Source organism: Lethenteron reissneri, chromosome 24 (assembly GCF_015708825.2).
Source record: "Lethenteron reissneri isolate LAM-NWPU_2019-01 chromosome 24, ASM1570882v1, whole genome shotgun sequence".
Taxonomy (NCBI): Eukaryota; Metazoa; Chordata; class Hyperoartia; order Petromyzontiformes; family Petromyzontidae; genus Lethenteron; species Lethenteron reissneri.
The window spans coordinates 10,681,525-10,695,966 of NC_083802.1; the positions used below are offsets into that span (position 1 = coordinate 10,681,525).

General features: G+C 43.1%; 1 protein-coding gene across 1 annotated transcript in view; it reads left to right on the top strand.

Annotated features, from left to right (window-relative positions):
- Positions 1-14,442, top strand: part of LOC133346580 (tight junction protein ZO-1-like) — a 66,143-nt gene that overhangs the window by 24,857 nt on the left and 26,844 nt on the right. Inside the window, 8 exon segments of the mRNA XM_061558242.1 lie at positions 272-375; positions 890-1,058; positions 2,891-3,053; positions 8,606-8,763; positions 10,653-10,746; positions 11,807-11,957; positions 12,831-12,939; positions 13,455-13,674. Of these exon segments, the coding sequence (XP_061414226.1) occupies positions 272-375; positions 890-1,058; positions 2,891-3,053; positions 8,606-8,763; positions 10,653-10,746; positions 11,807-11,957; positions 12,831-12,939; positions 13,455-13,674 (1,168 nt within the window).

The following is a 14,442-nucleotide window of genomic DNA, read 5'->3' on the forward strand; positions in this document are numbered from 1 at the left end:
TTTTTGTTGATGTCATTGGTGTATCTAGCAAAATATTAATCTTAGTGCAATATGGTAATTAACATAAATAAAATATTGTAATATATCACACAGAGGAGAAAATGTCTTGGGTGATAATGTCTAATAGTCGGTGTGGGTGTATTTTAGTATTATATTAAGTGTGAGGACTATATTGCCATATCTAATATAGTTCTATGTAGCTGAATGTAACGTTTTATGTTTTTTTTTTACAAATCGAAGTGCATGGTGTGGTTTATTTTTTGTGTTGTAGGTTATGGATTGAGACTGGGCAGCCACATATATGTGAAGGACATTGGCAACGATGGACTGGCAGCCCGGGATGGCAACATTCAAGAGGGTGACATTGTACTGAAGGTGGGCCGAGAGCACCTCAATTCACAAATTTTTGTTTTGCTTTCGTGTCTTTTCTTATTTACTGGAATTTAAAAGAATGTTTACGTCGGTAAGTAAAATTGACTGTCTAGGGCCATTGTGTTCTTCCAACAACAATCTTCTGACTTATCACAAGTGGTATATTTTATCCACCCTGGAGGTATGATGGACAGTCGATGCCTATTGGTGTTTGAACTTGCATATTTCTGTTTGAGAATAGAGAAATTAAGGTGGTGTATAAAAACAATAGTGTTTTATTTCTAGAACATAATTGTATCACAGTGTCTTGAAAAAATTGCATTATGTAGAGTTATTATGAAAAAATCTGGAATTGCAGTGTGGATGAGCTAGAGATAGTTAAATCCACATAACCTTTAGCAGCGCAAGATCAGCACAAGCCGCCTTGTCTCATTTAATTTAATCTCTGCGTTGTGTATGTGTGCTAGAGGGCAAAGGGCTTCATCTGACACTTGCTGAAACTTGTCTTCGTTGACAGATAAACGGCACTGTGACTGAGAACATGTCGTTGGCGGATGCTCGGAAGCTGATTGAAAAGTCCAAGGGGAAGCTGAAACTGGTGGTACAGCGCGATGAGAGGAAGACGCTCACCAACATGCCGGAATTGGATGACAGCCCGCCTTCATCAGACGGCTCTGACCACAGTGGTAATTGAGCCTTTGTCTTTCAATCAGCCCGTCAAAAAAAAAAATTGTCCTTTATTTTCTCAACAATCCTCAACTATTACAGAATATCTTTCCAGGTGGAAACGCGGTTAAAGCGCTTTACTCGTTGTCGGATGATTTGCGAGTTCAAATCTCTTTTGGCAGTCTGGAACCAACCTGTCTTGCCTCTTGGATGAATAACATGATTATCACTCTGTGGGAAGTCAACAGTGGTCGTCCTATGGAGAGCGGCTGACCCCCCCCCCCCTCCCCCAACCATGGCAATATGAAATGTCCACCACCGACTGGGGGCCGCCAAGGTAGATGAGCACCACCTCGTTGCTCGTTTGATCTGGAAGACACGGACTGTTTTGAGTCTCAGCTGAGTTCTCAAGACGCTTACAAGACGGTTTTGCTTGGGATGTTTTGCCAATTCCTTTTTGGTCATTTTTTTGCATGTGGTTTTTAAAGCAGTTTATTTTAGAAAATGGGTATATATAAAAGTAACTGGCTCTCAATAGTCTTGCTGTCTTGTTATCTACAGACTGTTTGTGTCTCACCTGCCGGGTTAAAATGGTGTAGCCATATATTTAGTCTTTTTTAAATAAAGTGGTGGAGGAATGGCAATTGTAATATATGGGTGATGCACTATTTTCTATTTTTGCATGCATTAGATAAGTAGACAAGAGGCTGAACTATGTTGTAGGTCAAGAGTGACTGCTCTAATTCATATGAACTCCCTGTGTGCTGCCCTGCTCGTGCTGATAACGAATGCTCTGACTAAGCTTACGGCCTGTTATATTATCAGCTGGGGCAAAAAAGGCACCAGCAAGTGCGTTTGGAATATTTCCAGGAAGATTGAGTTCTCCCAACTTTAGGTCATATAATTGTTTTAACTGGAAACAAAACACCGAGTGTTATATTGGATAACGGTTATATACGCATATCACCTTGCCTTGTCATTCTTTTTTGTTAACTATGTTTTTGAAATTAAATTTTCTATCGTACTTGTTGTGTCAGAGCAGTTTTTTTTACTTGGTTAAATAAGCAATATATACGTGGAATGCTAAGTTATGTGGTGTGCAAGTGGATTTTCTACTTTAGATCGTAGTGCATTTCCTACTCGGATAAGAATCATTTTGAGCAGGGGTCATTGTCTCAGCTTTCCTCAGGGGCCTCTTAAACGAGTCTCAGACTTTAATATCAGCAGTCTTGGCCTAAGGCTATGAGCCGGCATCTATCAAATTAGTGACCTCAGGTGTTGTAAATATCTGTCTATAGAATTTAAGTTTCTCATGACAGTGCATGAATGCATTGCAAACTTTAATATATCGAATCAATGTTTAATGCCTGGCTTTGATTCACGAGTGTCCTAACCTTCACACCTCTGAACTTTTAAGCCTACAGTTACTATGAGGATATTACCAAGCTAACATTTGATTTGCTACTAATCACTGAAACTCACTTTCATCTTGTAAATAGTTGAAAAGCAAATGCTTCACCCTAGTTGCAGTAATTCAATGATTCATCTCAAATATATTTCACGAATTGTTAGTTACAGCGTCTATTTTCTGTATTATAAATAATGAAGCCGGCAGTGTTTATTTTTAGTAAAATGCTGATGAGGTGAAATGCATATTTCATTTTTTTTCATCCAACCTCGGTGCTATCGGCAAAACACATTTAAGAGCACATATCCATTCGAGTCATTTTAACTGCCTCGTAACTGCCAACTGAATATTTATTGAGGTTCTCCCCCAGCTTCGATGAGTGGAGAAGCCTGCGCGCAAAAACATTTCCACCGAACTGACCGTGGATCTTGCTGCTCTCTGTAGACATCTCGGACATCCGCTCCCTCAAGTCAGATCGCTCGGACCGTTCGGACCGCTCCAATGGTGACAATGCTCGCTCCGGCCCACGGCCGCGCTCCCCACGCGACGACCGGGGCTCCGGGCAGTCGGACCGTGGCTCCGCCAGCCAGCCCACCAGCTCCGTCGGGCAAGTGCTTGCCACAGACTCTCACCTGTCCAACCGAGCACTTCGACGGAGTGCTCTCGCCAAATAACGTTTCTTCACCCAGCAGCATTTTATTAATAAGCGTGACTGCTAATGATACCCAGAAAGTTTAAACCTGTTAATTTGTTTTCTGCTTTAACAAACGCTGCTGGATAATATTGCTGTGGACTAAACAATACGTTTGATTCATATTTTTAGATAGAGCAGAGTTCAACTTGTATATTCTTTTACCCATAATGCTCCACAGCACATCATGAGTTGTATATCAATGGGTGCAGGTAAATGGTATAGTCGTGCCCTTAAACTTGCTCACGCCACTGCATATGGAAGGTCCTCCACTATAGGGAGCTCAAGAAAGCCCCTCAATTATGGATGCCATCTTAGAGTTACAGCAAAAAAATACCTGTAATTTGCCCTAATATTCCACACTGGCCAGGTGTCTTACAAGAGGTGGGAGTGCTAACACTTTACCCCACCGCACATGCCCTGCCAATTGACTAAATGCGGTGCGCCCATATTTTTTGTTGGGTAGTGAGACAAGACGATTTAAGAAACCTGCCCATTGTTTCCCGTGCCAGATTGCAAGTCGAGTGTGCTCACCATTGCACCACGGCGCACATACTTTATTAATGGTCAATTCTGTTTTAGGTACAGTGCATATTTATGTATGTGGTGCTGTGGTTAAATTCCTTTGACTTACATTTGAAAAATGTCGAGCTAAAATCATCTTTAGAGGAAAGAGGGCAGTAGGCGTTACTTAAATACCATGTTGTGGGCATTCCAACTAGTCATTCTGTGGACATGTAGAATTTTCCCCATGTGGTTTAAAGCTATGAATGGTGCCGTGTAGCTCGTGAGAGCAGGGAGACCATTTGACTATTTGGTTTTTTTGTATTTATTGTAGTTCCCTGTTAAGCTGTTATTTTCTTTACTCATGAAGTCACATTTTTCCTTAAAAACATCTCTTTCCGCAATTATGCACACGTTATTGCTGATCAAGTTCGCTATTATCTTCTGGCAGTTAGGGTTCGGTGAATATTTATTCACCTGCCTCCAGCTCCACACAATGCATGGGGGGGGGGGTAGCATTACTTGGCCAAGTCATAGGGAGAGACAATTTTGTAAGCCTTCCATGTCTGGCATTGATGCTGCCAAGTTATGGCCAACTTGCATTGTCATGACTTTTTTTATGCTCACACAGATTTTCAGATTATTATTATTGAAAATAAATAAGTGATATTTTCATACTGTCGATTTAACAAAATGTAATTCTAGTTTTGAAGTTGTGGTACACCGGTTAGTGCACTGCATGATGGATCGAGTTACCCGAGTTCGAGTTTGATCCACAGCGATAACAAATCTGGTCTTGCTATCCTCCCTTCGCCAACCCACTGATCATATGGTAAAAAAAACAATGACTGACATGGCATGGGGGGTGACCTTCATCCATTGGGGGATTCAGAATAGCTGGAATACAAATTAAAGTTTTGGATTTTGCAATCTTGAAAGAGGAAATGATTGTGCTGTCTATTTGCCGGCCTTGGGCATGTTAATTGCATGCATACCATAGTTGTGGGCGATCTGACTACCAAGAAGAATTACCCGTGTGTGTGCAAAGCCTTTTGAACAGTTATGATAAGGGACTGGTATACAGCACCCCAAATCTAATTCGAGGCTCCGTGACCGAGCCCTTCTCGTCTAGCCCACAGTACTCTTCTGTGAACGTCTCAATGCTTTGCCATGTCAACTCTCATGCACTGCACTTCAGCTCCTATTTTCTAGCATGGTACCCAAGGGTAAATGAAATAGACTCTATGTTTATAGTGTGGCCCTTTTTTGCCGTGCACATTTGAAACACTACCGTTGAGGTTTCTTACAGAACATATGAATGCTCGTGTAAAGTGTGGAAAAGCACGTTACGTTGCCTTTTAAACTGGTTCGCATATAATTTGCAGTTTCTTTAGAGTTGGTTCAGTAATGTTAAGTGTGTCTTGGGGGGGGGGGGGGTTGGAGGGGATGGTGATGGGTAAAAAAAAAGATCCAAACTTTTTAAATGTTGCAGCTGGTCCTTTATTAAGGTTTATTTTACCCCAACGGCCATGTATATAAAAATAGTGGGCAGTGGGTGTGAGCGATCACCTTCAATGTGTGCTTCAGGGGTAAAGTGTCACAGTTCATTCATGCATCCCCTGGGTCAGATGTTTACTTGCTTGCCTTGTGCCAGGCAAAGAAAATATTGCATGTTGTGCACAATCGGGGTCCCTTTTCAAGGTTGTGTATGCAAATGTTCATGTGAACACGTCGCCTTATCATGTGCGTGTTTGATGGCCAAGTTGTGATTGTGGGGTTACTGTGAAGGGTAATTCATCATAAGCCAGGATTAATCCACTGCGAGATAAAGGCTGTCACCATCTCTCACGGTCTTGTGATGTTACAATTCGCGTAGTACCTGCACACGAGCTGTGATCTCAATGCTCCATTTCTTTTGGTGGGGCAACCTCTTGGATGTGTTCCCTCCGGCTGGCATTTTGACGTTAGCCTCCACCATCGGATATCATCCCCTCGAGCGACATGTTCTGCCAAAGCCCACGTGGATTTCTTAACATGCAATATGATGTTTTGAACTTACCTGTGTACTCAAATCCACGTGTTCCTCTTTCGGTGTCCCAGTGTAATTCCAAGCATGTACCTCTCCATGCTTCTCTGCCCAGTTTTTCAGTTTTATTAAATTTTCTTTGGCAATGTCCTTGTTTGTGATCCAAGGTTAGTTATGCAATATTAAATCAGCCATTGCCGTAAGAATCTGCATTTCTCGAAGAGCATAAGCTATTGCTACTGTCTTAATACACTTTTATATAGATGACATGATTCATTAGGGAAGACTATACAGACAGTACAGTGGGATGGGCACTTTTATTTAAATTCAACGTTGCAAATTTTTCTTTTAGGTGGTCAGTTTTAGCTTCGGAACGTGTCTTGCATATTTTCCCTCGGCCTCCCGTGAGACATATTTTCAATGGGAAGTTAAGGTTCTAATTAAGCAATTGATCCTATTGAAGGGGAATAATGTGATGCAGTCAATGTTTCCAACCAATCGCCTTTTTGAAGATTTCTTAGAAAAGGCTGTTAGCCAAAACAAGTAGTGCCAGGTTTGACCGAATTGAAAAAGCTTTGGATGGGAGGAAATGGAATAAGTTTGCTTAAGCAGAGTTCAACTGAACAAATAACCTCTTGTTTAAATGTGTGTACAAGTTGGCAGAGTTCGAATGCTGTTATTGAAAGGCATGTCATAGGAGCCTTTAGAAATAAAAGATAAGTGCAGCGTTTATGCATTTACCTTATTTTAAATTGCAATGTGGATGACTTTGCTTAATAGTCAATACTAGAGTTGAAGTTTTTTTTTATTTCAAATAAGTGAAGTTACATGATAGTTGTACTGCACACGTATTACGTTCAAAAAGGTAACAGATTCTAAAAGGTGCCTGTGTAAATTCGCGCTACCAATGACATTTAATTATTTGCGACTATGGCTATCATTCTTTGTGCAGTTGATAATTCCTGGCTGCTGGGCTGGAGCGTTTTAATCTTTTAGAAAAACAGGAATGTCTGATACAGGGCCATAGTGCAGTACACATTCCAGGTTGAGTTAACAGTCCATTCAGCAAAGTAAGGTTTTTGTTGTGTCAACTGTCTGCCTTGTAATTACGAAACGCACCACACACCTTTACATAACCTTGAAAATATTTGATGAGCACAGTAAGTAACATGTATACGTCTTGGTGGATGTGTCAATTTCCTTAGATGCATAGCTTCTCATTTGTATGTTTAGTGAATTGATTTATGCTAAAATATGCAGGTGTCCTAGAGCAGTCCTTTAGGGGGTCATTCGGGGGGGGGGGGCTGCACCACAGACACAAAAATCACAGAACTGCATTGGTGGGTGGTGCATTCCATCGAATAGTAAGGACACTTGACCGCAAGTAAAGAAAGGTGAAGGAAATACTGAATCACTGGGGTGATCACTGGGGTGATTCAGTATTTCACTGTGGTGATTCAGAGCAGCTGCCTATAAATCACTGTTCAGTTGTGGATTTTTTTCCCGAGTCTGTTGTACCATGGGAATGTTTCCCCCCCCCCCCCATATATAATTGCCATTCGTGTAGCAATGTATTGTGTTCCTTATGACCGCTTGAGACAATGGGTTTAGACTATGGTGTGCCTTTTTTTTGTCTTTTGCTGACTGTGTTCTGTCATCTCATTATCATCCCACACGCACACATTCCATACGAATGAACCAACATGGAATGCGCACTGCTGCATTGGTATTTGGATTTCGTCAGCATTCAGGGCTTATTGAAATAAAATGCGGTTTGCTCTGGATTCACACTTTGATTTGAGTTGCATCGACTACAAAACACGATTGTGAACAGCTAATTCAGTAATTATACTCTTCACGGAATTAATATTTTTTCATACAAACTGATTCAGAGGCTGAAACCACAATTGCAATGTCCTAGAACAGTCGTTTTGGGAATCGAATGAAAATTTAAAAAGACAATTAAAGATGGATTTTAAATTTTGTTTTGATTACAAGGGTGAGACATTGTTTTCGCTCTCTAAAATTACAGATTTGCCTTAACACATAATTTGAATAGGGGGGTATATATGCACATGGCATCGAAGGGAGCACCATGTCAAGTGTGCGGCACTGTGTTCGGAAATCGCAGTAATCTGGGACGTGAACTGTTCACACACTTGGTACGCACACTTTCTTAAAGCTCGGTATTATTGTGAGTGGAATATTGGTCTGCGTTTGAAGTGCAAGGACAGGTGCCCCCCCACCACCACTCCCCCTGTGTAGGCTGTGCCGTTTGCATACCTGTCAACCCTTATCAGTGCCCACCTTATTACAGACCAATTCAGACCTTATTGGTCACCCTGTGCCTTGAGAAATCTCAACATTCGTCCTATAAAGTCCCATCACAAAGGAGAAACACAAACACAAGACACGTTTTTTTTGCCCGTATTGAAACGGCTGTATACCGTATGGACTTGAAAACTCAATCTCCCTGTACAAGAATACGGGCGGGTAGACCATATGGGTTGACAGGTATGCATCTGGAACGCCATCCCCTTATTCACAACCCAGTCAAAGGCGCATCTCTTCAGCTTTAAATGTAACAGAGTCTCACTGGAACTGTGCGATGCGTTCTGACACCACGCCTGTCAACCCCTTATCAGTGCCTACCTTATCACGGACAAATTCAGACCTTATTGGTCACCATGTGCCCTCATAAATCTCAACGTTCATCCTACAACGTTCCATCACAAGGGAGAAACTCAAACAAATAAACAAAATAAAATGTTTTGCCCGTATTGAAATGTACGCCGTATGAACCTGAACTCAATTTCCCTGTTGCAACAATACGGGCGGGTAAACCGCGTGGGTTGACACGGAGTGCGTTTGAAGTGCTGGTGCTGGAGCGGTGCCTCTTCCTTTCCTCCCCCCCCCCCCCCGAACCTCGACCAAGCAGCTCGAGGGGTGCGGATGTGGGGAGCAAGCTGTCGAAGATGGGCGGCGTTCCCACCCCCTTCAAGATGGACGATGGTGTCGTGCCAGCCCTCAAGCCGGTGGATGAAGCCAGGGCGACGCGTTCGGAGGAGAGCACAGAGAAGGCAGCGCCATCGTCTGGTGAGTTGTCGCCATTATTTTGTTTGAATGTCATTCGTGTTGGGCAAGGGGGACCCCCCCCCCCCCCAGCAGAACTTGAGCACTAAAAAGGGGATGGCGAATGTGCACGTTTTTGCCATCGCTCCCTCTCCTGCACGTCGCCAATGTTGCACGACGCCATCATACCTGTCAACCCCTTACCAGTGCCCTACCTTATTACAGACCAATTCAGACCTTATTGGTCACCCCGTGCCCTTTATAAATCTCAACGTTCATCCTACAAAGTCCCATCACAAGGGAGAAACACAAACAAATAGACACACATCTTTTGCCCGTATTGAAACGGCTGTACGCCATACGGACCTGAACTCAATATCCCTGTACAAGAATACGAGGTAAACTGTATGGGTTGACAGGTATGTGCCATAACTCGCCCCTTCTGCTCACTGCTCCGGCGTCTCTTGACATCATAAACTACTCGAGTCTGGTGACGTCACCCCTCACTAACGCACCCCAGTCTATCATGACGTCAACTATGCTGCTCAACTCACCAGTGTTGTGACGTCATCAATCACCCCTCCCCTTTCCTCACTGCCTTTTTTGTCCCATGATGCCATCCACCCCCCCTCCTCACAACATCACCCTGATCTTGCGTGATGTGGGTGCTCCTGTCCCTGACACCCCAGTGTTTCTGAGATCATCAGCCCCTCCCGTGCACCTCAGCCCAATTAACCCCTCAACCTCACCAGTGTGGCCAACCCCACCCTCCCCAACTCGTTTTTCTTCTTTTCCTGCGTGTCCCTGGTGTGTTACACAGACGAAAATGCGTATTTTTACGTACATATTTGCACTCATTTTAAAACGGTTTTGTATTTCCCCGTGATCTCTGAGCATTGGATGGTGTTTATTTCCGTAATAGAATATTTAGTTCCAAAACAGGAGGATTTATCCCAAAATCTGGCCATCGCCTGATGATGCTAGTTGTATTCGCTGGCGAATCGTTGTACTAAAATTGTAAATGTTTTCTGGATTTTCTCTCCAACACACCAGTGTGCTGTACTCCGTAACGAATTGGCATGTTTTGTTTACGTGACGAACCTTACTAATTGGTTCTCGGGTGGTGGTGGGTTTAACAACACATTATATATACGCGATCAAACCAAAAAACTATACGGATAATGTTGGTCGTCAAAGCCTACGTGTTAAACAGGTGCTCATTTCTGTTGGCATTGCAAAGCCCGTGTTAGGAATTTTGTATTCATGTTGTTGTAATCTGTCTCGCCCTTTAACTCCCACGGGTTGGCTTCCCGCAAATGATTACTCACTTCTTTTCAATCCCAGAAGGACGATGGGCAGAGTCCACGACCCCCAGATTGGGATTTTGGCATAAAAACCCGAGTGGGTGATAAGTGCTGTGCCCCAATTGCCATAATTTACGCAAACAATGATACTCTGAATTGTTTTGCAGCCCAGTTGCAAGGTGTGTAATTTTTTTAAAATGAGATTTGTTATGGGCGTGGGTAGAATTTGGAGAGTGCTTGCTTGGATGCCTTCAGTTAAATTGAGTGTTTTGCGGTTTTAGCACGCTTCCCATTAGGTCCACCCCCCATCTACTGTGCACATACCGCACACATACCATACAGGCGAGTCATATAGTAGTGTTGTTATAAGGTCAAGATGGTGAAGTGATTCATTCTTGCTTTAATTCGTCAGTGCATGCTTTAAAGCATTTCGCATGGCTAAAGATGCACAACCAGTTCAGTTCTAAATAATGCACACGTTTTCTTGTGGTGTTTACCATTAAGCCTCCGATGCCAAATATTAACTTACACATTTAATCACTTAATATTCTACTTGTTTGATTGTCTTGTTTGTTCAACTCCAAATAGAGTAATCTTTTTTTCCTGCAGATGTCAAGCCTGTTTATTCCCAAGGAGGGCAGCCTGATGTGGATCTTCCACCTGGACTTACTGAAGTGCCCAATGACGATGATCAGTTGTTCAGGTGCGGCTCAACTGCTGTTGCATCTTCATAGGCCATAAGTAATATATTGTTTGGAGGTCCTCCCTCTGGAAGTTGTTACATTTTTCGCACATTTCTATGGTGGACGTCTTCTTGGACAAGTTCTCTGTTTTGAACGGTTTACATGACATGGCGAGCTTGGACATGTTCGCTATTTTGAACGGTCAGCTTGACATCTAGCTTGGTTATGTTCTCTTAATTGTTTCTCTCTCCGTGGTCTTTAATTCCAAGCGTGCGTTTCTTCGTTGTATACTTTCCAGCTACAGCACTGAAATAACTAAAATTAAAACTAATAAAGATAACCTTTTACAAAAAATATTATTCCAGATAAAAGTAAATATAAATGCATATGTAATCTTACACCTACCTTGTCATATATTGACAGCCTCTCCAATGAGAGCATAGCGGTAGATGAGAAGTAACACTGCTTGTCCGTTTACAGTATTGCCACTCTGCTCAAAATAAATGTTTGGCTTTAAGAAAATAAATTAATATTTGGGTTATTTTTCAGCATTCATTTAAATATTTGTATTTAACTACTGTCTAAATAATGGGGACACAAAGGGGAAACTGAAGGTTAAAGAGGACAATGATGATATTTAGGAGCAAATTCAGATATTTGTACCAGGAACTTTACGTTAAATAATATAGAGGAAACCAACAAATTACGTAGAAACTATCCACGTGATAAAAGTTTTTGGGTTCGATTGCGTAAGTATAAATGTGTCGTTACCCTGCCGCCACCCGACACAGTGAGAATTGGCAAAATCGCCCGATGATCCTGGATGTAATTAACAGCGAAATGTCGTACTCAAATTGTAAATGTTGTGGATTTACTCTCCAACACACCAGTGGTCTGCAGTCGTAACTAACAAACTACCAAGCACATGTAAAAATAAAACATAAAATTAAACTAGGCAGAAAGTGGCATCCGAGTGGCCAAAGCCAGGAGTGGAAGATGAGGTGCCATCCTCGCCGGTTGAGATGTGCGATGGACGACTCTGTTCTTTGACGCATGTCGTGTTGTTGTCGTTGTGCGTAGCCCGGAGGTGAAGCTGGTGCAGTTTAAGAAGGGGGACAGCGTGGGCCTGCGTCTCGCTGGTGGCAACGACGTCGGGATATTTGTGGCGGGCGTGCAGGATGGCAGCCCCGCTGCCCAGCAGGGGCTCGACGAGGGAGACCAGATCCTCAGCGTGAGTTGCTCGCGCTTTCCCTCCTTCTGTAAAAAAAAAACCCTTGAAGCTTAACCGTGACCTTGAAATTCTATAAAACGTGTGCATATGGGGAAAACATTAAACAACTGAACATTCCTTCACATGTTATTGCGGTAACCCATAATGCTCTCCGAGGGAACGGCCCCTGTAATATGATATAGAACTACTTCTAAGCTGACTTAAATTGGTCTCTCTCAACCAACAGGAGGTGACACTTATTTATCTTCTGCCAAGCATTTTTGATATGTCAAATCAAACTCATGCTTTTCTGCTCGGAGCTGGAATTATCAATGCAGAGTGCCAGACCAGATTGAATGTGATGTTTAGTTTGTGCTGTTATTAAAGGCTGGGCTGAGTCTACGAGTTGGCTAGATTTGAAAACAGTTTTCAAGATAATGATAACAATGCTCTTTATTTACCCAAAAAAACTCGTGGAGTCTCAGGAATTTTTCAGGAGGGTCCTGCATTGAGATGATTGGCTATTTTCATCAGTGAGTGTTTGGCATGTTTTTAGGAAAGTGGACTACCTGAGGAATACCCACAGATATGAAGTGGTAACTCTCAAAGCTCAACAGATAGTTTAAATAATCCATTGCTGCACTGCTGTATTGCCATTTTCTTGGCCACCTTGCAGCCCAAATCAACAGTACATGGTATTCCCATCAAAGTACTCGATCCTGTTATCTGGGCTCAACCCAGCTTAGCTTTATCCATCTGACAAATCGGTTGCATTCAGAGTAAATTGGTCATAGGTCATATTGTGAATGGCTGGACTCTGGACTCAAACCCAGTATCTCTGTGACGCCACCTGGGTGCTGTGATCTTTGACCTTTGAATTGTTTATTATTTCAGGTGAATAATGTGGACTTCAGAAACATTGTGCGAGAGGAGGCAGTACTTTACCTCCTGGAGCTGCCCAAGGGGGAGGAGGTGCTGGTGCATGCCCAGAGGAAGAGAGATGGTGAGTGGGGAAAAATCGTCACACTCGATGGATCACTTCTGCCATGGGAATTGTTATATTACCTCTCCGACCTGAATATATTTTAACGACTCTTTGGTTGAGCTTTGATCAGCTCCATAATTTACAGCAGACATAAAACAAAAAATAGATTTTTCTCTGTTTAATGAGGGCATCACCTCGGTCCAATAATATCTGCCATTAGCACTTTCACCTCGTATTCTAGTGGTGTTGGCGTCGAAAGGCGGCAAGGTTTGGCGCCCGACTATACATAAAGTACCGGAAATATAAATAAAGGCTTAGTAGAAGGCTTTTTTTGGCCCTGCAGTCTTCTAAGATTGTCAAGAAGACCTTGTTTTCTTTATTGTGCCTGATTTTATGTATTTCTTGTTGGGGATTAATGCCTGGGACACTGGCAGCCCACTGCGTTGCATGGTTCTCATGTGGCATTTCCATGAATTCTACCATGCTTCGTGTTTGCCCCTTGCCCCCCCCCCCCCTTCCCTCTTTGGCCACAGTCTACCGCCGGGTCGTGGAATCGGACGTGGGCGACTCGTTCTACATCCGCACGCACTTTGACTACGAGAAGGAGAATCCCTATGGCCTGAGCTTCCTGCGCGGCGAGGTTTTCCGCGTTGTCGACACGCTCTACAACGGCAAGCTGGGCTCGTGGCTCGCCATCCGCATCGGCCGCAACAACCAGGAGGTGGAGCGCGGCATCATTCCCAACAAGAACAGGTACTGCGCTGCTCTGGGCAAGGGTCGGAGTCGGCACTCGCATGCAGCCCATTTACATTGTTGGGTGGACAGAGACGGGTGGGGTGAGGGAGTGGATTTAAGAAAAGTGTCCCATAGTTTCAACTGGTGCCGAGAGATGTAAATTGAACTTGTGGGCCACTCGATTGCAAGTCCAATGTGCTAACCATTACACTATGGCAGCATCTAAGTAAAAAAACACATTGGTGCCCTGCTCAATTGAGCATGGGCCAACAGAACACTTTGTTTCCTTTTTAAAGCCCTGCAAGCATTATGGACATTCCACATGCCTATGGTAACAGCAAATCTTTCCATTGGACACTACTGTTGAATTCCCTCCCAAAGGGGAGGGGGTACTTCTTTGATTCATCTCAGAGGGATGAAAACCCAAGTGATCCCTAGACTGCGATTTGAACTCGCAACCTTCACATTGAACGCTGTGCGGCATATACTGTTGCATCACTCCACCTTCAGTAATTTAAAGTGTGCCAACCAATTCCTTCTACTGTGTATACCGAAACAAGTCTCAAGTGAGTCTAAAGGCTGTTTATCAGATACTTGAGATACTTGCTTAGGTTTTTTAAAATGCCTTTCGTTTTTTTTGCATGTTTGAGTGTTTGGAAACATAGCTGTGCATACCAGGAGATAAGACTCTAAGAATCCACATGGATATCAACAATGTAGTTTTTGTACTGACTTCTAGAGGCTGGTGGGTGTTTCCTGCACACAATAGCCTCAGTGTGATCTTCC